The sequence below is a fragment of the Lontra canadensis genome, unplaced genomic scaffold (genome assembly GCF_010015895.1).
Source record: "Lontra canadensis isolate GAN:19392208 unplaced genomic scaffold, GSC_riverotter_1.0 scaffold8, whole genome shotgun sequence".
Lineage (NCBI taxonomy): Eukaryota > Metazoa > Chordata > Mammalia > Carnivora > Mustelidae > Lontra > Lontra canadensis.
The window spans coordinates 16,502,946-16,528,730 of NW_022631002.1; the positions used below are offsets into that span (position 1 = coordinate 16,502,946).

The 25,785-nt window shown below is 37.9% G+C and overlaps 1 protein-coding gene across 1 annotated transcript in view; it reads right to left on the reverse strand.

The window, feature by feature from the left end:
• The window catches only part of SNTB2 (syntrophin beta 2), a 103,197-nt gene that overhangs the window by 24,390 nt on the left and 53,022 nt on the right, over nt 1-25,785 (reverse strand). The window contains exons 3-4 of the mRNA XM_032854083.1: nt 14,409-14,619; nt 4,052-4,194 (exon numbers count right to left, since the gene is read on the reverse strand). Of these exons, the coding sequence (XP_032709974.1) occupies nt 4,052-4,194; nt 14,409-14,619 (354 nt within the window). The remainder of the gene's footprint in view (nt 1-4,051; nt 4,195-14,408; nt 14,620-25,785) is intronic.

Below are 25,785 nucleotides of genomic sequence, written 5' to 3' on the forward strand. Positions count from 1 at the left end.
TGAACAAACTGAAATTCTACAGCAGAGAAAGGTTAAGAAACATGCTGCTGATTACCGACTCTAAGTGGCAAAATAGGGACTCAAATGCAGTTTATTAAGGATTGGTCTTAATTTCTTCCATTACATCTTTGAGGTTTTGGGGGAGATGGGTTGTTTTAATTATAACAGCTTTATTATTTTTTTTTTAAGATTTTTTTTTTTTAAATTTAACACAGAGAGAGAGATCACAAGTAGGCAGAGAGGCAGACAGAGAAAGGAGGAAGCAGGCTCCCTGCTGAGCAGAGAGCCCGATGCAGGGTTCGATCCCAGGACCCTGAGATCACCACCCGAGTTGAAGGCAGAGGCTTAACCGACTGAGCCACCCAGGTGCCCCTATAACAGCTTTATTGAGATAAAATTAATGGATATTAATATACACAGAATTTTGCAACCATCACATTTAATTTTAGCACACTCTTTTTTTTTTTTTTTTAAAGATTTTATTTATTTATTTGACAGAGATCACAAGTAGGCAGAGAGGCAGGCGGGGGAGGGGGGAAGTAGGCTCCCCACTGAGCAGAGAGCCCAATTCGGGGCTTGATCCCAGGCCCCTGGGATCATGACCTGAGCCGAAGGCAGAGGCTTTAACTCTCTGAGCCACCCAGGCGCCTCTTAGCGCACTCTTATTACCCCAAAAAGAAGTCCTATACCCAATTAGACATCACTGTCTATTTTTCCCAACACTCCCCCCCCCCAACCCAATCCTTGGCAATGAACCTACTTTCTATTTCTATAGATTTACCTACTCTGGACATTTTATATAAACCAAATCATACTATATATGGTCTTTTATGTCTGGCTACTTTCACTTAGTACGTTTTCTTTCTTTCCTTCCTTCCTTTTTTTCTCTCTTTCTTTATTTTTTTTAAGAGTTTCTTTATTTATTTGACAGAGAGAGACACAGCGAGAGAGGGAACACAAGCAGGAGAAGTGGGAAAGGGAGAAGGAGGTTTCCCATTGAGCAAGGAGCCCTATGTGGTGCTTGATCCCAGGACCCTGGGATCATGACCTGAGCCAAAGGCAGATGCTTAATGACTGAGCTACCCAGGCGCCCTGCTTAGTATGTTTTCAAGTTTCATCCATGCTGCAGAATGTATAAGAACATATTCTTTTTTATTGCTGAATAATATTTCATTGTATGGATATACATTTATTTCTCAATTGATGAACAGTTGGGGTTGTTTCCATTGTTTGGTTATTATGAATAATGCTATTGGGAACATTCATATATAAGTTTTTTCTTTTCTTTTCTTTTCTTTTCAAAGTAAGCTCCATGCCCAGTGTGGAACCCAACACTGGGCTTGAGCCCAATGGGCTTGAGCTCATGATCCTGAGATCAAGACCTGAGCTGAGATAGAGTCAGATGCTTAACCAATGAGCCACCCAGGCGCCCCTCATGTAGAAGTTTTTGTGTGGACATAAGTTTTCATGTCTTTGGGGTATACAACCTAGGAGTGGAATTGCTAGGTTGTATGGTGACTCTATATTTAGCCTTTTGAGGAACTGCCAGACTATTTTCCACATCAACTGCACCATTTTACATTCCCATCAGCAGTGTAGGAGGGTTCCATTTTCTCCACAGCCTAGTTTACACTTGTTATTATCTGTCTTTTTAATTATAGCCATCCTTGTGGTTGGGAAATGGTATCTCACTGTAGTTCCAATTTGCATTTCCTTCATGGCTAATTATGTTGAGCATCTTTTCATTGTGCTTATTGGCCATTTGCATATCTTCTTTAGACAAATGTTTTTTTAGATCTTTTTCTCTATTTTGAATTGGGTAGTTTACCTTTTTTATTATTGAGCTGTAAGAGTTCTTTATATTTTCTAGATACAAGTTCCAAATTAGGTAAATGATCTGCAAATATTTTCTCCCATTCTGTGGGTTGTCTTTTCACTTTTTTGATGGTGACATCTGAGGCATAAAAGTTTTTAATTTTAATGAAGTCCAATTTATTTATTTTTTTTCTCTTGTTGTTGTGCTTTTGTGTACTATCCAAGAAGGTCGGCCTAAGCTAAGGTCACAAAGATATACCCCTGTATTTTCTCCTAGGAGTTTTAAAGTTTTAGTCGTAAGTCTTATTTATATCTTTCCCTATTTGCAAAATAATGTATACTGATAGTAAACACATAACCATGCCATCTCCTTCTTTAGTACCAAAGGGCTTTGGTAGTCTAGACCCCATCTAGTCAATGGCCAGAAATGATTTGTTTATAGGATTGTACTTTCTAGTATTGAACTAAGGCTCATCTATGGGATGTCACAGATTTCTGCTCCATCTCACTAGTGACACACAATTAAGGAAATGTCTAAGGATAAAGCTACTCCTTGCATTCTATGACCATAACTAGAGTATAGGCTTCTTTCATAAAATTAAAACTTACGAGATTTTTTTTTTAAGTATTTATTTATTTATTTGACAGATGGAGATCACAAGTTGGCAGAGAGGCAGGCAGAGAGAGAGGAGGAAGCAGGCTCCCCGCTGAGCAGAGCCCCATGGCGGGGCTTGATCCCAGGACTCTGGGATCATGACCTAAGTCGAAGGCAGAGGCCCTAACCCACTGAGCCACCCAGGCGCCCTGAAACTTAAGAGATCTTTTAGTCATATTCATAAACTCTAAATCTTTGGGAGATACAAATTTAATTGTTGGAATCATAACTACTGAGATATGTCCACACGTTTTCACAGGATTCCTGTCATGCTCCTAATGTAACTATGACTGAGAAACTATAATTTAAGTAATAGAATTGAATTTGATTAAGATTTACGGAAGTGCTGAGATGACTCAGTCATAGTTCTTAACCTCAAAGAAGTTATAATTTAGTGAGAATTAAAAAAAAAAAATCCAGAGGGGAAAAAAACAAAACCAACCCAGAGAACTGATGGTTAAATTCAGTCTTTCTGTAGAATCCTTATGTCCTCAAGGAATTAAAGAGGGTGCACCTCCTTAATTCTTAGGTTCAACAAATCCTTTATCTGTATTCTGTGATCTAGGTGCTCCAGCTCTAAATTACAGAGAAATTCCTAAAAGTTATATGAAAATTATATTTCTATAAAAAGAATGACATATGTAAGACAACTTGGAAAGTTGAAGGAAATCCTACACACTGTGAAAGTCTTCCTGTAATTTAGAGAATACTCCTCCTCAAATGACTCTTGGTCTACTCTAAGCAGGAACCCTCATCACCACTTCTACCCCCACCACACCATTCCGCCGGGGACATACCAGATGGCCTCGTCATGTAGCTTTTTTTTTTTTTTTTAAATACCAAATACTTTTCTGTGGAGTTCCTTTTTAATGCATAGTTTTTGAGTTACTTCAAAGCTGGACTTTTTTTTTAAGCCCAAATGAAGTTAAATGTGAATATGTTTTCTAGTTTCAGACTAGTTTCTAGTTACCTTGTAAGACACCTCGGCCCCCAAATCTACATATCTCTATTTATTTCCCTTCCAACTTTCCACATCTGGCATGCTAGAAATTTCCTGTTGCTTTAGGTCAAATCAATGTCTATTTGCTGGCATCAAAATTATGTGCTCTTATGCTAGAAAGAGAACTGAAGAATATTTTGGCTGATTTGTGTGGTTTATCCACAGTACTATATTCTGGTTTAAGTGAATTCATCACACAGTCAAAAGGTTACCCCAATTTCAGTGGTTTTCTAGTCACAGTCAATAAAGTAAAGGAAAAAAAAAAACCCTACTATTTATCTTCATGACTAAGCAAGACTTGAAGCAAACAGTTCTAGGAAGCTATGTCAACAACTTAAAAAATGCTAATGACAGAAAACATTTACTGAGCCGGGAGCTGCAAAATAATCAATAAGGTTATGAAAGAAAAGTTTTTGTCTCAACCATCTATGTCTACTACTTAAATGCTATTTCAGGTACCCAATATAATAGAATTCACTTTAAAATTTTTCGGTAGATTTAGAGTAGGACAGCTATTTTATTTTATTTTATTTTATTTTATTTTATTTTATTTTATTTTATTTTATTGTCTTTAAACTTACCTTGTGGCAACAAGAGGGTAGCTATGACATGGTGATGCCCAGGCATCCCTTGTCCACGGCATACAGTCATAAAGCAGCAAATCCTTCTCAGTCACAGCCATGAGGACAGGTCTCCATTGTTGTCTTCCACCATCTAGTTTTGCCTGTTACAATGGTAAAATCCAGAAAGCAGAGCTAACTATAATGTTATGTAGCTGTAAAAGTCCCTTCAGTGATGGTCTAACATAGTGGATCTCCCTTTTGTTCCTTGAACCTAAGAGGCTTGAAGAATAGGCAATATCCCATCAGGTTCCTTTCCACTGGCTAGGATTCTCCACTGTGAGGTGGATTGTTTCAGCTGGAAAAGCTCTCCCAGAGTGAGTTAGAGACATGATCTAGTAATAGGACTCTGTTTTTACAGAGTTCCCCATTATACTTTAGGAAGTTTATGTTTTGTTTCAAATGTACCATTGCATTTACTCGCATAAAGCTCAGTTACCTCTGTGAGGATTTAAAAACTTAGGGAAATAACCACTATTTATCCATATTGTCAAGAATCCAAAGCCATAAAGCAAAAGACTATGCTGAACAAAATCCCTGGTATATCAAAACACTTCTCCCCATGAAACAACTAACAGGGAATGCTTAACAATAGTGTTATTTTTACACAAATCCTAAAACAAAAACAAAAAAACACAGATGCTTCAGCTATCACTGATGGCTTCAAGGAGAAATCAAAATGAATCTACTTGTCTCTTACAGAGTTGTCTTTAAAGCTACTTCTTATTTTCTCTTCCTTAATGACATCTGAAGGTCATTTGAACATGTCAGAGCACCTTAAGAATGTATCTATAAGATGAAAAGTGGACTGAGTGGTTTGGTTCTGTGTTATAACATCTACTACCAGAACTTTCCCCTTGTAGTTAGAGCCACAAACTGATTCCAGGAGTTGGAAATGAATTCTAGCCAGTCAAGTTACCTATGTTCTTTTATGTGCTGGAAGCACAAAATATATGACCTTACTCTGAGATTCCAGCAAGGTTCTATAGAAATAATTTTACTTTTCTTATCAGTGAACCCAAGTTTTTCTAAGATTCTATATTTAGTCTCTGGGTAACTCTATAATACCTGGAGGGTATCAGTTCCAAAAAGGTTCTCTTGGATTCTTATATTTTTGGGTCAGAGGTAACCCAAAGGGATTTCTAAATCTTTGTCTCTGAGATTATTATGAATAATATTTCAAAAGGGAAGACATGGCAGTCTTCCCTTATCCATGGTTTTGCTTTTCATGGTTTCAGTAACCAACTGTCAACCATGGTCCTGAAGAAGATGATCCTCCTTCTGATATATGGACAGAAGGTCAGTCATGGCCTAATGCTCTATCACAGTGACTATGCCATTCAACTCACTTCATCTCACATCACCATAAAAATCACTAATATAAAGTACAATAAAATATTTTAAGAGAAAAAGAGACCACATCCATATAACTTTTATTATAGTATACTGCTCTAATAGGTATATTTTATTATTAGCTCTTGTTAATCTCTTACTGTGCCTAATTTAATACATTAAATTTTATCATATGTATGTATGAATAGGAAAAAACATAGTATATATAAACTATTGAATTTCTAAATATTCTAAACCGAGTATCATAGATATTCGGTACTACATATGGTTTCAGGCATCAACTGGAGGTCTTGAAACATATCCTCCATGCATAAGGGGGACTACTATAATGTAAAACCTATCTTCCCAGGAGGTTAAAATGGCAACCTGACTTTTTTTTTCCCCTTAAAGATAGGTAAAGAGAGAGGAGGGGGAGGGGAGAGATAGAGGCAATGGGAGAAAGAGAATCCTAAGCAAGCTCCATGCCAAGCATAGAGCCCAATGCAGGGCTCAACCTCACAACCCTGAGATCATGACCTGAGCCAAAATCGAGAGTCAGATGCTTAACTGCCTGAGGCACTTAGGCATTGCAGCAATCTGACTTTTTAAAATGAATTTTTTCCTTAAGTTATAAGAGAGATTTTGAAGGTTGCATCTGGAAAACCTAAGTTAAATGTATTTCTTCCCAGAGAAGATATTTCAGGCAATAAAGGAAAATTGCTAATACCAATAGAAGCAATATCTAATTTCAAGATAGGGAACTTTTTGTTTAACTAACAATTTTTTTTAAAGATTTTATTTATTTATTACAGAGAGATAGAGAGCACAAGTAAACAGAGCAGCAGGCAGAGGGAGAGAGAGAAGCAGGCTCTCTCGATCCCAGGACCCTGGAATCATGACCTGAGCTGAAGGCAGCCGCTTTACCTGCTGAGCCACACAGGTGCCCCTCAACTAAAAAAAGTTTTTTAAAGATTTTATTTATTTATTTGACAGAGAGATCAAAAGTAGGCAGAGAGGCAGGCAGATGGACAGGGAGAAGCAGGCTCCTTGCTGTGCGGAGAGGCCCATGCAGGTCTCGATTCCAGGACCCTGAGATCATGACCTGATCTAACTTACTGAGCCACCCAGGCACCCCTCAACTAACAACTTTTTTTTTAAGATTTTATTTATTTATTTGACAGAGATCACGAGTAGACAGAGAGGCAGGCAGAGAGAGAAGGGGAAGCAGGCTCCCCGCTGAGCAGAGAGCCGGATGTGGGGCTCGATCCCAGGACCCTGGGATCATGACCTGAGCCGAAGGCAGAGGCTTTAACCCGCTGAGCCACCCAGGCGCCCCTCAACTAACAATTTTTAGAAAGTGTTTATTCTTCGGTCCTTTTGAGTCTATAGAGTCTTGGAGACTTAGTCTTTTTTTTTTTTTTTAAGATTTTATTTATTTATTTGACAGACAGAGATCACAAGTAGGCAGAGAGGGAGGCAGAGAGAGAGAGAGAAGCAGGCTCCCCGCTGAGGAGAGAGCCTGACGCAGGGCTTGATCCCAGGATCCCGGGATCATGACCTGAGCTGAAGGCAGAGGCTTAACCCACTGAGCCACCCAGGCTCCCCTTAAGCCTTAAGAGAATTTCTTTTCCCTCTTCTACTTACCATTGCAGAAAAGTGAAACATCAATTTAAGTCATTCTGTTTGTCTATTTGCCTTTAGTTATAAGGATACTCTTTGCTTTCAGTAGAGTCAAAATGCTTCCTGCTATATATATAGCATGTATTTTTGGTTGTGGTATCAGTACAAGCAGCCTTGGGGCTCCACTATTAAGGTTTTGGCCAGAGAAAAAAGAGATACTAATGTTAGGGTTCTGGTTTGCTTGTGTTTCAACACTCACACATGCATAATACCTGGCCAAACAACAGCCTTCGCCAAATTTTATTTTTTGATAAATAGAGTTGAATAACACTAAAGATGAAAAACTGCTAATGGTTACTATTCATTCCCTAAATCCTAATCTGATAAATCAATCTTTTGACAGATGATATACTTCTGTTATTCTGTTATTGTGATAAAAAACAGAGAGCAAAAACTAAATGAGCCATTCCACTAATGCTCATTTAGTGTACTTACATGTTTTGAGAAATATCAGGAACAGATTAGGAACTGTGGAAACAAAGCTTTCTTTGGCTGTCTTGGCTTTTCTAATCAATATTCAACTGCTTACAAATACTGGTTTTATAGGTAATATATGTCCCCCCCCATTTGGTGGACTTAAAGAAAATTCTCTTTTAATAATATAACCAATAAAAAGTAAACTATCAGTCACATAAAAATCAGTATCAATGAAGAGACAGAAGTCCCTGTGCAGAGAAGAGATTATCTATTGTTTATCGATTATCTGTAGTATAGGTTTCTGCTGTTTTAAATAAACTCAGTTTTTAAACAATGTGAAATAACAAAAGATAAATTAAGGAGCGATCATTTAAATAAAAAACCTTCTTAAATTTATCTTCACAAAATGACTTTTTTTTCCTCTCTTTTTAGAAAAAGAGAAAGCATGAAGTCAGAATCAGCATGGGGGGAGGGGCAGACAGAGAATCCTAAACAGGTTCCATTCCACATCATGGAGTCTGACGCCCAATGCCCAGGACTGTAAAATCATGACCTGAGCCATAATCAAGAGTCAGGCATTCAATGGACTGAGCCACCCCGGTACCCCACATCTATCTTTTCTAAGTACAACTGAAACAACTTCATTTATATGCAAGATTTTCAGTAAATACACTTTATGCCAAAAGAAATGCTTACCTCTAGTGAATAGATTATATAATCTAAAATTATTTTAACCACCTTCACACTCAAAGAATTAATCTTATAGTTAGAAAAGGCTTTAGCATTTACAGAATTCAAACTTAATCGGATACATAAGCTCATTATAATACTTATAACACCTCTGAAAAATGTATTCAGTCTTGCTTGAACACCTTATTCCAACAGTGATATCTGATTTGGGTAACCCAAACAACTACTTCAAAAAAGTAAAAATGAAGAGTATTTTATAAACAGTATGTTGAATTAGTTCAGTGGTACTATTTTTTTAAAGAGATTAAACCTTTTTACTTAGTATTATTTCCCAACCCTGAGCTTGTGTTCTTGGACAATATTTTACCATTAGTGATTTGTTTGCTTGCTTTTTGTATGTATATAAATATACACAAAAAAATTACTGAGCATCTACTATACACATAGCATTTGGCTAAGTTCTCTGTGGGCAGTAAAGATTTGGGAAAAAATGTGCTCCCATCTTGCAAGAGCTCAAAATTGATTGGAGGAAACACCACATAAATATGGTCCGTAAAAGACATATTGTGATGAACTGGTGGTTATGTTCTTCTCCTTCTTACTTGTCTTTATGTATCATAGACCAAACTAATTTCACTTTAAAAGTTTAACAACTCTCATATTGCTGGTGGGAATCTAAATTAGTTCAACCCTGATGGAAGGCAATTTGGCAATTTTTAGCAAAATTACAAATGCGGGGGGCCTGAGTGGCTCAGTTGTTGGGTGTCTGCCTTCGGCTTGGGTCGTGGTCCCAGGATCCTGGAATTGAGCCACACCTCAGGCTCCCTGCTCAGCAGAAAGCTTGCTTCGTCCTCTCCCACTACCCCTGCTTGTGCTCCCTCTCTCGCTGTCTCTCTCTGTCAAATAAAGAAATCTTTAAAAAAACAAAACAAAACAACAAAATTACAAATGCATATACCCTTTGTGGTTCTTTAAAAATATGTCCACAAATTCTTTACAGTACTCTTAAGAGGTGGAGCCCTTGGGTGTAGAATGGATTCAGTAACTTGCTAATGGAAAGAATACGGCAGAAGAGTCTAGGTCATAAAAGGCACTGTGGCTTCAGCTTGTTCTTTCTCTCAGATCATTCACTCTGGGGAAAACCAGTAGCCATGTCTTAAGAACACTCAGGTAGCCCTGTACCAAGGCCTGCATGGCAGGAAACTGAGGCCTCCTGCTAACAGCCCTATGAATGAATCATGCTTGAAGTGGACCTCCCAACCTCAGTCAACCCCTCCGACGACTGCCCCCTGGCGGACAGCTTGACTGCAACTTCACAAGGGATCCCAAGCCTGACCCACCCAGCTATACCACTGCCGTATTTCTAATCTTCAAAAACTATGTGAGGTAAATATTTGTTATTTTAAGGCCACTAAGTTTTGGAGTCATTTGTCATATAGAGATATATAACTAACACACCCTTGGACCCAGTACTTCTGGGGACTTATCCTCCAGGTACAGAAATATCCCCTACTCTCTAAACTCTCAATATCCAAATATAGTTACTGCTATATCAGTTACATTTTTGGATAAATCCCTTACTAACCAAAGTTTTACTACTCACGCCCACAAATTTAAGAACCAAATACATTCAGATAATATGGGTTCCCTGGTCTACCTGAACTTGGAAACCAAAGAGTTTGGATAGCACATGTGTAAAAGGACAAATTACAAGATTATTCACCATACCATCCTTTATAAGGGCAAGAGATTGTAACAACAAAACTGGGAAGAGTGCTTATTTAATCATGGCCACACAATAGAAACACATATAGTTGTAAAAAAAAAAAAAAAGAATGCTTTCTCTGCATTTATATAGAAAGATCTCCAGAATATATTGTTTAATGAAGAAAACAGCAAGGTATAAAGTAGTATGCATAATATGCTGTCTTCTTTTATAAAAGAGAAAAAGAATATGGGTTCATATTTGCTTCTATTTGCATAAACTCTCAAAAGATTCACTAGAAAGGAGTGAAAGTGATTACCCCTTTTGGGAAAAGGGGTGGGAACTGGGTTCATGGGGGACAAAAAGGAGAGTAAGATTTTCCACCTATTAACTTTTTATTCTGACCTGTGAACCCTGTGAATAAATGTATTACCTTTTAAGATCACAAGGATTTCTAACATTGCTGAAAGCATAGCACAATTACCACTCAGTTGAGTTTTTCAAGTAGCATATAAAAATTTAAAAATAATGAACTTATACAACTCAATACCCAAAAAACAAATAATCCAATTAAAAATTTGACAGAAGACGTGAACAAACATTTCTACACAGAAGACATCCAGATCGCCAATAGACACAAAAAGACACTCAATATCACTCATCATCAGGAAAATACAAATCAACCTGTCAGAATGGCTACAATAAAAAAATACAAGACACAACAGGTGTTAGCAAGGATGTGGAGAGAAAAGAACCCTCTTACACTGTTGGCAGGAATGCAAACTGCATGGAAGGTAGTATGGAGTTTCCACAGAAAACTGAAAATAGAACTACCCTAAAATCCAGTAATCAAACTACTGGGTAAGAATACCCAAAGAAGCGGTGCCTGGATGGCTCAGTGGGTTAAGGCCTCTGTCTTCGGCTCAGGTCATGATCTCAGGGTCCTGGGATTGAGCCCCGCATCAGGCTCTCTGCTCAGCAGGAAGCCTGCTTCCTCCTCTCTCTCTCTGTCTGCCTCTCTGTCTACTTGTGATTTCTGTCTGTCAAATAAATAAATAAAATTAAAAAAAAAAAAAAGAAAGAAAGTACTGCCTGTGTTCTCTTCTAGAACTTTGATGTTTTAGGTCTCACATTTAGATCTTTTTTTTTTTTTAAGATTTATTTTATTTATTTATTTATTTATTTGTCAGAGAGAGAGAGAGAGAGAGAGAGAGAGAGTGTACACAAACAGGGCGAGTGGCAGGCAGAGGGAGAAGCAGGGTCCCTGATGCAGGACTCGATCCCAGGACCTTGGGATCATGACCTGAGCCAAAGGCAGCTGCTTAACTGAATGAGCCACCCAGGCATCCCTCACATTTAGGTCTTTAATCAATTTTGAATTTATTTTTGTGTATGGTGCAAAAAAGTGGTCCAGTTTCATTCTTTTACATACAGTTGTCCAATTTTCCCAGCACCATTTGTTGTAGAGACATTCTTTTTCCCATTTTATATTTTTTTCCTTTTATGAAGATTAATTGACCATGTAATTGTGGGTTTACATGTGGATTTTCTATTCTCTTCCATTGATCTATGTCTATGTTTGAGTCAGTACCATACTGTATTGATTACTACAGCTTTGTAATACACTTTGAAGTTGAGAATTATGATGCCTCTGGCTTTGCCTTTCTTTTTCAAGATTGCTTGGGCTCTCTGGGGTCTACTGCAGTTCCACACAAATTTTGGTATTCTTCGTTCTTCTATAAAAATGCTGTTGGTATTTTGATAGGGACTGCACTAAATGTTTTGGATAGTATAGACATTTTAACAGTATTTATTTTTCAAATCCATGAGCATGGTATGTCTTTCAATTTCTTTGTCATCTTCAATCTCTCTCATCAGCGTTTTATAGTTTTCTGAGTACAGGGCTTTCACCTCTTGGGTTAGGTTTATTCCTAGATATCTTAATATTTTGGAGGCACTTGTAAATGGGATTTTTTTCTTAATTTATCTTTCTGCTGCTTCATTTTTAGTGTATAGAAGTGCAGCAGATTTCTGTGCACTAATTTTGTATCCTGTGGATTTTACTGAATTCATTGACCAGTTCTAGCAGTTTTTTGGTGGAGTCTTTTAGGTCTTCTATATAGAATATCATGTCATCCACAAATACTGAAAGTTTTATTTCTTCCCTACCAATTCAGATCTCTTTTATTTCTTTTAGTTGTCTGATTGTTATGGGTAGGATTTCTGGTACTATGCTAAGTAAAAATGATCAGAGTGGTCATCCTTTGAGTATGATGTTTGCTGTGGGTCTTTCATATCCAGTCTTTAATACGTTGAGGTACGTTCCCTCTAAACCTATTTTGTCAAGAGATTTTATCATGAATGGATGCTATACATTGTCAAAGGCTTTTTCTGCATCTACTGAAATGATCATATGGTCCTTATCCATTCTCTTATTGATGTGATGTCAATCAAATCATGCTTGTAACCCAGGACTACATCCCACTTGATTGAGATGAATTATTTTTAATGTATTTTTTATAAAGATTTTATTTATTTATTTGACAGACAGAGATCACAAGTAGGCAGAGAGGCAGGCAGAGAGAGAGAGGAGAGAAGCAGGCTCCCTGCTGAGCAGAGAGCCCGATGTGGGGCTCGATCCCAGGACGCTGGGATCATGACCTGAGCCGAAGGCAGAGGCTTTAACCCACTGAGCCATCCAGGCGCCCCTTTAATGTATTTTTGAATTTGGTTTGGTAGTATTTTTTTTTGTTTTGTTTTGAGAATTTTTCATCTATGGTCATCAGGAATATTAGCCTATAGTTCTCTTTTTTATGTGTCTTTATCTAGTTTTGGTATCAGAATAATGCTGGTCTCATAGAGTGAATTTGGAAGTTTTCCTTCCTTTTCCATTTGTTGAAACAGTTTAAGAAGAATAGTTATTAATTTTCCAAGAAACAGACTTTTAACTATAGAGAAAAAACTGATAGTTATCAGATAGGAGGTGGAGAGCGGGATGGGTGAAATAGGTGATGGGGTTTAAAGAGTAGACTTAACATGATGAGCAAAGAGTAACATAAGAATTGTTGAATCACATTATCGTACAGCGAAATTAATATAACACTGTATGTTAACTATGGTGGAACTAAAATAAAAAAACTTTAAAAAATTTAGTAACATGATAACTAAAATACTAAAACTTTCAAAGTCAGAAGTACTTAAACCATGATTCTCATTAGTTTCTTCTCTGCTTAGTTATCCTGACTATACTGCCTAGAAATTATCAGTGTTAATTCTGTGTTCTAATTTATTGTAATTATTATTTGAAACATTTATAAAACTTCAGAGCTCAAAAGGAAAAACAGATTAGTGGAGTCCAATGTTGGTCTCCACAAAACCTCCTGGTGACTTACCAAACAAGACTGCTAGACCCCACTACAGATCTATCAAATCAGAACTCTGTTGAGGTAGGGCATGAGGTGGGGCATGGGATGGGGGTAGGGGACTAGACCTCACAAACCGTAGTTAAAACAAAACAAAAACAAAAGAACGAAATATTCCTAGGCTGATACGGACATAATCCCTGCCCCCTTGGACACACATGAGGGAAGTAGGATTCGAAGAGATGAAGGAAACTTTAGGAAGATCTGAGAGCAGTGGAAGCCAGAACTACAACTTTGAACACTCATCCTGGAACCCTTTGTTCAGTCTTCCTTTTTCAACTCCTGGTGCCGTAGCTGACAGTGAATACCCAAAAGAAACAGGATGTACTATAACACCATATATACTCAAGGTTTCCCTTTTGTCAAAATGGGATTCAAACTAACTTGCATTAAGTTCTTCCTTTCCTTTCACCCAATGTCTACTTAAGTTTTGTTTCTCCTCTTTTCATTTTTCAGTTGTGGAAGACAAATATACATTTGGCTAATGTCTTGTAAAATATTTTGTATATTTTATACTTTTCCCAGAACAGGAGAGTAAGCTTTCTGTCCCTGAAACTGACAGCAGACTAGAACAGAGGTTGTAAAACTATGACCTATGGGCTAAATGCAGCCTAGTACCTGTTTTTATAAAGTAAGTTTTATTGAAATACAGCCACATCTCTGCATTTTCATACTGTCTGCCACTGTTCTCTTGCTGCAACTGCCAAGTAGTTGTGCAACTGTCAAGTAGTTGTGACACTATCTGGCCCTTTGCAGAAAATGTTTGCTGAACCTATTATAAAATCATGAAAATTATCCTCTGTCATTAAGGACAGAGATGGTAATAGGAATCTCTTTTTAGTTATGTTGTAATGATGATTATCGTGACACTCAGTTCTTCTGGTGGAGGTGATAATTAGCAACAAATAACTAAATGGTAGGGAGGAGAAACACAAGAACAACAAACAAAAGATCTGCAAGCTAGATATCCAGGACCTGACTGCATGATAAATATTATAGATATATGAAATGGGGGAACCACCTTGGACCTGAATGGTGACCCAGTGAGACCTTGCCCTGCCTCTCAACCTACCTGTTCTGCCAGCCAGGCAATATGCTTGACCTCCTTGCTGCTTCCTGCTGTACTGGTTGCACCAAGCATGGCATTGAGTTCAGCCAATACCTGTGGGAGGAGAGCCATTATGTTGGTGTGGATAGCTACGAACCAGGAGTGTGCTGTGGCTGTATCCTTGCAGCGCAGGATCAACGTGTTCCTGCTATCAGGAGAATGTAGTTCTATCAATCTGTGTGGAAAAAGAAAAAAAAAAAGTAAGCTAGATCAGAAGCCATCAAACTTGCCAGAGTGTAACATACATAACTGGAAATCTATTTTAATTTCACATTCCAGAATAGAGATACTTTCTCTTAATTCCTTAGGGCCCAATTTCAGAGAAAACCACATATGGAAAGATAATCATCAGAAAGACTAACTGCGGGGTCTGCTGTTTCAGTGTGTTAATGTAATGACCTAAAATGAAGGTACCTATTGTATGGTCTATAGTAAAACGCCTCACTTTGCTTTAATTTCCATGTCAAAGAAATGGAAAGCATGCTTGTTGAATGTCATAGGCACATTGTAAAGAAGGAACTGATACTTTTTTACTACTTAGAAAATTCGGGTATAAGGTATTGCTAGGTAAATAAATGTGACTGCCAAATAGTGAACTGAAATTTCCACCAAGTGGAATAAAGAAAAGAGAAAATAATTGACGAATATGACTTTTTATGAAACTCTGAAACTTATTTTTTAGGGCCTGGGTAACATTATGTGATTAAATCATCCACTGAGTCATAGTAGAAAAAGACTTAAGAAATCTTCAGCTCTATGACTGTTATTTGTTAATGCTCCACTGAGAACAATCCAGACTTCAAAAGTCACCTTTAGGAATTTGGTAACTTTCTTTACAAGTACACTAAACAAATTTTAGAAAGCAATTTACTGGGTGCTGTTTTCTGTTTTGGTCAAAGTTTTTGCCGAGATGAGTTTAAAAAGTCAAAAATAAGTGAATAACATACATACGCTTCTGTGTTCTAACAGTGAACATATGCGTTTTTCAAAAAGGAAAAAAGATAAAATTCTTAGCAGTGTTTTTCATGGTTGGCTAGAAACTGACAAACTGCCACTGACCAGGTACAGATCTTTTTATTTTTTCTTCTTTCTGAGGAGAGATTTTGCTGCCTTGACACACTGTCATGGGCACCTGCAGCACCTGCCAAAGATACGCAGTTTACATGGATACTAGTGTGCCGGCCTTGAAGCCTGCACACCTTTCTTTTGCCACTTGTCTAAGCCCTTTAAGATTTCGAGTATTTCAATTTACCATATTAGTATGGCAAATATTCATCGTCATTTCAGCTCTGGTCAATCTATCCTTTCTTAAGTGAACATTTATTGAGCACCTGTTATATGCCAGCTACAGTGAGACACTGACATTGGAGATACAGTGGAAATAGAAAAAAAATAGTCTATATCCTCATTGGACCTACTGTCCAATGGGGAAGGCAGAAATTCAACAATTAATATAATTACCAGTTACAAAAAGTGGTCCTATAAAGAAAGGACTGTAATAACTACTATGAAGTTCTTGTCTAAAGGAGGCAAGGTGGTAGGAGCAAAGCAGGACTGCAAGGGAGGTCTCTCCACCTCGAGGCACACTTACCCAGGTAGAGTCATGCTTTAAAACGGGTTATAAACACATCTACCTCACACTTATCAACTCACCTATTTAGTCACCTGCCCTCCCACTTGAATTAGTCACCTAGCTACCTGAAAGGCTAGCCACCAGTCTATCCATGTTTTATATGCCTTCGAAGTTCTAGGGAAATGGCCAAAAGGCCAAGAAATTCTAGAAAATAGTCACAACATAAAATAAGATCTGGGAATAGTCTGAAGCCCATCTTAGTCAGAAAAAAACATTTTATTTTATTTAATTTTTTTTTAAGATTTTATTTATCAATTGTCAGAGAGTGAGAGAGAGAGAGAGAGAGAGCACAAGCGGGGGGGCAGCAGGCAGAACAGGCAGAGGGTGAGCAAGAGCCCAATGTGGGACTTGACTCCAGGACCCTGGGGTGATGACCTGAGCAGAAGGCAGCCACTCAACCAACTGAGACACCCAGCCATCCCTGAAAAAAATCTTTAGATAGCAAGTCATAAGCAATTTGAGCTATTTGCTTTTGTTTTGTTCTTCTGTGCAGGGTGCGAAATTTGTTTAAAATTCTCTCTCTCCCTCTCTGGCCCCTCTAAAAAAAAAGGTAAAAAACTACCTAAATGTCCACTGATGGAATGGATAAACAAATTGTGGTACTATACAAAGAACTGAATATTATGCAGCCTTAAAAAGGAGGGAAATTCTGACACATGCTACAACATGGATGAACTTTGAAGACATTATGGTAAGTGAAACAAGCCAGGCAGTCACTAAAGGAGAAATATTGTATGAGTTAACTTATATGAAGTATCTAGAGTATTCAAACTCATAGAAACAAAAACTAGAGTGGCAGTTGCCAGGGGTTGGGAGGACAGGGGAATGGGGAGTTGTTTAATGGGTACAGAGTTTTAGTTTTGCAAGATGAAAAATTTCTTGAGATTGTTGTACAAATATACTTAATACTACTTAGCTATACAGTTAAAAATGGTTAAGATGGTAAATTTTATGTTATGTGTATTTTACCACAAATAAAAGTTGTAATATAAATTGGAAATAATCTTAAGTTGGAATGTAAGATGGGTTATGGTAGGAAGAGATATGGCCTAGGGAAATTTAATTGGAATGAAACTACACAGAGTTCAGTCTGTACACAGTCTGTAGGACAGACTCCTACACAGGAGGAATTTCTCCAGCCTAAAAGCCAGCAAAGGTAGAAACAGAAAGATAAACAAATCACTTAATATTCATATTAACTTTTAATTTGTCCTCTATGTTATTTTATCATACTATTCTTTTTTTTTTTTAAGATTTTATTTATTTATTTGACAGACAGAGATCACAGGTAGGCAGAGAGGCAGGCAGAGAGAAAGAGGAGGAAGTAGGCTCCCTGCCAAGCAGAGAGCCCAATACGGGGCTCGATCCCAGAATCCTGAGATCATGACCTGAGTCAAAGGCAGAGGCTTAACCCACTGAGCCACCCAGGCGTCCCCATGCTATTTTTTTTAAATGTTATTTTTCACTATATCAATGGTTGCTGTCATGATCCTTAGAATATCTGTTGGCTAAAAAATTGGTTATATTCTCTAGAAGAAAAAATAGCTATTCATTTGTATGGGAAGATTTAAAATGGTACATTACACTCAGTAACAATAAAATATTGCACTAAAAGGCAGAATCACTTCTGTGCTAATTCTTTTGATGAGTTAAGAATTATATTATTCAGAGCAACTGCTCAAATAATCATTAAAGTATCCAAACTGATTTTAAAGTTACTTAATGACAAGAAGTTATCTATAAAATTTGATGCTAGATTATTAATGTGTGAATACAAACCTAAAGCAAGTTGTTTAGTTTCTCTATTATCTATACTAAATATACTGTATCTTCTTAAAAATTATTTATTTATTTTTAAAGATGGGAAATGGTTTTTATTTTTATTTTTTTTTTAAGATTTTATTTATTTATTTGACAGAGAGTGAGATCACAAATAGGCAGAGAGGCAGGCAGAGAGAGAGAAGGGGAAGCAGGCTCCCTGCTGAGCAGAGAGCCGGATGCGGGGCTTGATCCCAGGATCCTGAGATCATGACCCGAGCCGAAGGCAGAGGCTTAACCCACTGAGCCACCCGGGCGCCCCTATTTATTTTTAAATAAGATTTTATTTATTAATTTGACAGAAAAAGAGCACGAGCAGGGGGGATGGCAGGCAGAGGGAGAGGGAGAAGCAGTCTCCCCAAAGAGCAAGAGGAGCCCGATGTGGGACCAATGACCTGAACTGGAGGCAGTTACCCAACCAACTGAGCCACCCAGGTGCCCCTATTATTTATACTAATCTTAAGAGAAAAAGTATTTCCACTATTTCTAGAACTTTCTATATAACACAGCAATTGAGTACACACATTTCATCTACTTCTTTCTGAAATCCCACTAAAAACACTTAAAGGGGATTTTAAAAAACTTAATAGACTCTTTCTTTTACCAGTATTAGGTTTACATAAAAAAAACTGAGTAAGAAGTAGAGAGAACCTCCAAACACCCCACGCTGTCCCTCCATAATACACCCTATTATTAACATCTTGCACTGGTGTGATCCATTTGTTACAACTGATGAGCCAGCCAATACTAATACAACATTATTAACTAAAATCCCAGTTCACTCTTTGTGTTGTATATTCTGAGTTTTGACAAATGTATGCCATATATTTACCATTACTGTACTCTACAGAATCATAATTTCACTGCTCTAAAAATCCTCCGTGCTCCACCTATTGATTTCCCCATCTCTCAGGCCCTGGCTCTGATGCCTGGCAACCACTAATCATTTTCCTGTCTCCATGGAATCATACAGCATGTCGCTTTTTGAGACTGGCTTCTTTCACTTAGCAATATGCTTTTAAGTTTCCTCCATGTCTTCTGTAGCGTGAGAGCTCAGTTCTTTTCCTTCTTTTTCTTTTTTTTAAAGATCTACTATTTATTATTTTTTAAATTTAAATTCAGGGGCACCTGGGTGGCACAATGGGTTAAACCTCTGCCTTTGGCTCGGGTCATGGTCTCAGAGTCCTGGGATTGACGCCCGCATCGGGCTCTCTGCTCAGCAGGGAGCCTGCTTCCCCCTCTCTCTGCCTGCCTCTCTGACTACTTGTGATATCTCTCTCTCTCTGTCAAATAAATAAATAAAATCTTTTTAAAAATTAAAAAAAATTTAAATTCAATTAATTAACCTATAATGTATTATTGATTTCAGAGGTACAGGTCTGTGATTCTTTAGTCTTATATAATACCCAGTGCTCATTACAACACGTATCCTCCCCAATGTCCATCACCCATTTACCCCATCCCTCCACCCCTCTCCCCTCCAGCAACCCTCAGTTTGTTTCCTATGATTAAGAGTCTCTTATGGTTTGTCTCCCTCTCTGGTTTCATCTTGTTTCACTTTTTCCCTCTCTTCCCCTATGATCCTCTGCCTTGTTTCTTAAATTCCACATATCAGTGAGATCATATGATAATTGTCTTTCTCTGATTGACTTCTTTTGCTTACATAATACCCTCTAGTTCCATACACATTGTTGGAAATGGCAAGATTTCTTTTCTTGATGGCTGCATAATATTCCATTGTGTGTGTATGTGTATACCTTATCTTTTTATACATTCATCTGTCAATGGACATCTGGGCTGTTTCCACAGTTTGGCTATTGTGGACATTGCTACTATAAACACTGGGGTGCATATGCCCCTTCAGATCACTACATTTGTATCTTTGGGGTAAACACCCAGTAGTGCAATTGATGGGTCGTAGGGTAGCTCTATTTTCACCTTTTTGAGGAGCCTCTATACTGTTTTCCAGCGTGGCTGCACCAGCTTGCATTGCCACTGACAGTGGATGAGAGTTCTCCTTTCCTTGCATCCTCGCCAACATCTGTTATTTCCTGAATTGATAATTTTAGCCATTCTCACTGGTGTGAGGTGGTATCTCATTGTGGTTTTGATTTGTATTTCCCTGATGCTGATGTTGAACACTTTTTCATGTGTCTGTTGGCCCTTTGGATGTCTTCTTTGCAGAAATGTCTGTTCATGTCTTCTGCCCATTTCTTGACTGGATTATTTGTTCTTTGGGTGTTAAATTTGCTACGTTCTTTGTAAATTTTGGGTACTAGCTCTTTATCTGATATGTCATTTGCAAATATCTTCTTCCATTCTGTTGGGTATCTTTTGGTTTTGTTGACTGTTTGCTTTGTGGTGCAAAACTTTTTTCTTGATGAAGTCCCAAAAATTCATTTTTGCCTTTGTTTCCCTTGCCTTTAGAGACATGTCTAGGAAGGTTGCTGCTGCTGAGGTCAAAGAGGTTGCTGCCTGTGTTCTCCTCCAGGATTTTGGTGGATTCCTGTCTCGTACTGAGGTCTTTCATCTATTTTAAGTCTATTTTTGTGTGTGGTATAAGGAAATGATCCAGTTTCATTCTTCTGCATGTGGCTGTCCAATTTTCCCAATACCATTTGCTGAAGAGACTTTTTTCCATTGGATATTCTTTCCTGCTTTGTCAAAAATGAGTTGACCATAGAGTTGAGGGTCCAATTCTGGGTTCTCTATTCTGTTCCATTGATCTGTGTATCTGTTTTTGTGCCTGTCTTGATGATGACAGCTTTGTAATAGAGCATGAAGTCCAGAATTGTGATGCCACCAGTTTTGGTTTTCTTTTTCAACATTCCTTGGGCTGTCCAGGGTGTTTTCTGGTTCCATACAAATTTTAGGATTATTTGTTCCAGTTCTGTGAAAAAAGTTGCTGGGATTTTGATAGGGATTGAATTGAATGTGTAGATCGCTCTAAGTAGCATAGACATTTTAACAATATTTGTTCTTCCAATCCATAAGCATGGATGTTTTTCCGTTTCTTTGTGTCTTCCTCAATTTCTTTTGTGAGTACTCTATAGTTTTCTGAGTGAGAACTCCTTTCTTTTTATTAATGAATAATATTTCATTGTCTGGATGTACCAGTTTTTTATTCATTCACCTACTGAAAGACTTCTTGGCTGCCTTCAAGTTTTGGCAATTATGAATAAAGCTTCTATAAACATTTGTGTTCAGGTCTTTGTGTGAGCATAAGTTTTCAACTCCTTATGGGTAAATACCAAGGAGCACAGTGCTAGGTCATATGGTAAGACTATGTTAAGCTTTGTAAGAAACTGCCAAGTTGTCTTCCAAAGATGCTGTACCATTCTTCATTCCCACCAACAATGAACAAGAGTTCCTGTTGCTCTGCATTCCTCTCCAGCATTTGGTGCTGTCAGTGTTTTGGATTTTGGCCACGCTAATATGCATATAGTGGTATTGCATTGTTTTAATTTGCAATTCCCTAGTGATATGTATGTTGAGCACTTTTCATATTCTTATTTGCCATTTGTATTTCTTCTTTGCTGAGGTGGCTGTTCAGATCTGTTTCCCATTTTTAATTGGGTTGGCTTGTTATTGTTGAGTTTTAAGAATTCTTTGTATATTTTGGATACCAGTCCTTTACCTGGTATTTTACAAAGATTTTCTCCCAGCTGTGTTTTGTCTTTTCATTGTCTTAACAGTGTGTGATGGTTAATTTTATGTGTCGACTTAAGTGGGCTAAAGGATGCCTAGATGCCTGGCAAAACAGTATTTCTGGGTATGTCTGTGAGGGGTTTTCTAGAAGAAATTAGCATTATCAAAAGACTGAATAAAGAAAATGTCCTTTGCCAATTCAAGTGGGCATCATCCAATCTGCTCAGAGCATGAATATAACATGTAGAAGGTAGAAGGTACCTTTTAACTGGTAGAAGAAGGGTGAACCTGCTCTTTGCTTGAGTTACTCTTGCGTACTAGCACTCTTGGTTCTTGGGCCTTGGAATGCAGGCTGTATTATACCACTGGCTTTCCTGGTTCTCCAGTTTATAGAAAGCAGATCATGGGATTGGCCTTCATAATGGCCAATGCCCATTCCTATAATCTATCTCTCTATCCATCCACCCATCCGTCCATTCATTCATCTATCCATCTCTCCTACTGGTTGTTTTCCTGGAGACCCTATTATATAGTGTCTTTTACAGACCAGAAGTTTGTAATTTTCATGAAGTTCAACTTTTATTTTTATCAATTTTTTCTCTTACATATCATGCTTTTGCTGTTGTATCTGAGAAGTCATCAGCAAACTTTAAAGGGGATTGGTTGATTGATTTGATTTTTTTAAAAATATTTTATTTATTTGACAGACAGACATCACAAGTAGGCAGAAAGGCAGGCAGAGAGAGAGGGGGAAGCAGGCTCCCTGCTGAGCAGAGAGCCGGATGCAGATGCGGGGCTTGATTCCAGGACCCCGGGATCATGACCTGAGCTGAAGGCAGAGGCTTTAGCCCACTGAGCCACCCAGGCGCCCCTGATTTGATTTTTTAAAATGATTTTATTTATTTATTTGTCAGAGAGAGCGAGAGAGCACAAGCCGGGGGGCAGCAGATAAAGGGAGAAGCAGGATCCCTGCTAAGCAAGGAGCCTGATGCGGGACTCTATCCCAGGACCCTGGGATCATGACCTGACGCAAAGATAGATGATTAACTGAATGAGCCACCCAGGTGTCCCTTGACTGATTTGATTTTAAGTAATTTCCACCCGGAATGTGGTGCTCAGACTTACAACCCCGAGATCAAGATCTACCAACTGAACCAGCAGCCAGGTGCCCTGAAAGAGGACTTTCAAAGATCATAATTCCACAATAGAGAATCAAAGAGCATAATTCTACAATGGAGAACAGGAGAAAAGCAACTACAACAAAATTTGGGAAGGTGGCAAGCAGACGGAGGAGTTAAATGACTTAGCAGACCTAAGAAAAGTGGGGAGTAAAATCCCAGTACATCTGTGTTGTAGAATCCTGAAGAGGATGGGGAATTAGAGGCACCAGTTAACCTCTGGGAGTGGGAGTAAAGCACAGAGCTAAAATAAAGAAGCTGGCTGCAAGTCTGTTCCAGCATTCCCCACACCCTGCAGCCAGTGACTGCCCCACCCTCAACCCAGCAAAAGATTCATACCCACTCTCATCCACTAAACTGAGCAGAAGAGCCAGTGATATCCCTACTTCAGTCCCCACCATCAGGCTAGTTGTTTGGGCTATTTATTTCCACCTGGCTGCTTTGGCACTGTAACCAGCTTAACATCCTTTTAAACATATGCTAAAAAGTTCAGTGGCAAAACCATGATGAGAAATTTTTTTCACTCCTCCTACTGACCTACTTAGTACTAAAGATAGGAATCTGTTCATCCTTCCCTAGGCACAAAACGTTCCACCTTCTGAAAAAGCCTTTACACCTCATACTGTTCCTGGGACAGTCTCTCAGACTCCGTTGACACAGTCTAAACTCTGAAAATCCTGATGTCAGGGATCCTAGTTATCAATAAGTAGAAGAATGGAAAGTGAATCTGTTACAAAATGAAACTAAACCTGATTAAACAGGATAAGATACTGGGACTACTAAGCTGGAAAAAGATGAAAACCGACAGCAAATTAGTTCACAAGGCAGGAGCACCAATTTTTCATGAAACGAGAAATTTAAGTGTTTCTTAAGAAGGACTGTGAAATAGAAAACTAACTTAAAAGAAACTGAAAAGAAACTCCAAAACAGGACTGATGATTCTAGGCTCCAGAAGACTTTGCCTTTGGAGAAGGAGCCCCAAAACCTTGATAAAGGGGACAAAGCATTTCAGAAGGTCTACTGCTATTTTAAAAGGAAAACTCTGGTAATAAAAATTTGAAGGCAGTCTGCCAGTAATTGTTTGGGCTCACAGGAGAGAGGAGGAGACAGCTACAGTGTGAAGAGTTTTGGCCTCTAATCAAACCACTGAGGATTTCCTGAGAAATGCAAGTACATTTTGATCAGATGAATCAAATCAATGTTTAGGTACACTGGAACATAGGATTCTGTAAGTCTAGCCTGCTTATTTCTCCTTTTAGTAGTCTTTGACGTAACTTATATGTTTAATTTAATAATAATCGTACTGTTTTATATGCCATAAAGCCAAAATTTACCTTTTACATGGAAAAGAGCCAATGTGAAGACGACTAAGACTTCCTGAACCAGTTCAAGCTAACAGCAAATATTTCTGGAAAGCAGCATTTAAGAACACCTTGTTATTACTAAACACACTGCCCACAGTACTGTTCGGGAAGGAATGGACTCATGTTCCCTGGACTTCAGCATTATTTACTTAGCTTCCACTTCCCACAATGAACTGTTTAGAACTAGCAGAAGTCCTAGTGAGGTCTTGAGACCTCAAGCTGGAGGAAGAGAACAAACTTCTTCCTCCTCCTTACTTACTCATACTGATGGTCAGCACTTTTTTTCAGCTCCAGACACTGAAACTAAACCAAAGTAGTAAAACAGAAAAAAAGATGTTTCCCTCTCATGTCAAGTAAATTTTGGTTTAGAAAGTGAAACCTTTATATTGAGATGAAGGATGATTCACAAAGAAATTCTACTACACACCATTGGAATAGTTAGTATTAAAAAACTGATAGCACCAATGTTGGTGAGGATGCAGAACAACGCAATCTCTCATATACTGCTGGTATATTTAATTTATTAGTAACAGTATTCATTTAAATGGCACAATCACTTTGGAAAAAAGACTAACATTTAGAAAGCTAAACTTTTTTTTAAAAGATTTATTTATTTGAGAGAGAGTCAGTGTGGGGGGAGATGGAAAGAGAGACTCTCCAGTAGATTCCTGTTGAGCACGGAGCCTGACAAGGGGCTCAATTGCATGACCCTGAGATCATGACCTGGGCTAAAACTAAGAGCTTTAGTTTTTAGCCAGGCACCCCAGAAAACTAAACTATTTGACCCAGCAATTCTACACTTAGGAATTTACCGAAGAAAAATGAAAATGTAAGCCTACAAAGGGTTGTACAAAAATATTCATAGTAACTTCATTAACTCTAAACTGGAAGTAGCTCCCATCAACGGGAAAACAGATAACGGAACAGTGATCTATTCAGATAACACGACATCGTTCAGCAATAAATATATGAAACAAGATAGAATCTCAAAAACCTCACGCTGAGTAAAAGAATTCTACCACAAAAGAGTACATATGATTGCATTTATACAAAATTTCAGAATAGTTAAAACTAATCTATAGTAGAAAGTCAGAACAGTAGTAGCCTTTGAAGATGGTAGAAGGAACTGAGTGAGAAAGGACACAAGAAAACTTACCAAGGTGAAGGTAATATACTACGCCTGGATAGGCTCGGGTTACATAATTGTATGCATTTGTCCAATTTTATGATTTGTGCATTTTATTATATGTAAGTATTTTCTCAAAAGAAAAAAAAAACAAAATGAAACACTGAACTTTACTTACTTTTATGCATGCTTAAGTATTTAGAAATTATGCTTAAGTATTTAGAAAGTGAATTTACAATTCACTTTGAAAAGTATCAAGGAAAGTTAAAATGGATTAACAGTTGGATCGATGGGTCATCTGTGCTAAAGCAAGTATAGTAAAATATTAATGGTAGAATCTAGGTGGTGGGAAAAGAGTATTGAACATAGAATTCTTTGACCCTGCTTTATGTTGAAAGATTATACACAGTAAAATATTAGGAAAAAAGTAAAGAATGTTGGGAAACTATGCCTACCAAGGGCTTAAAGAACAAAGTATTTTTCACAGTAGGAAACATCTAGGCTTATTTCTTGCTCTGGGTTTTACCAGAGCCTATGTTGAAGATTAAAATTTTCAAATAGAAATATGGTTACA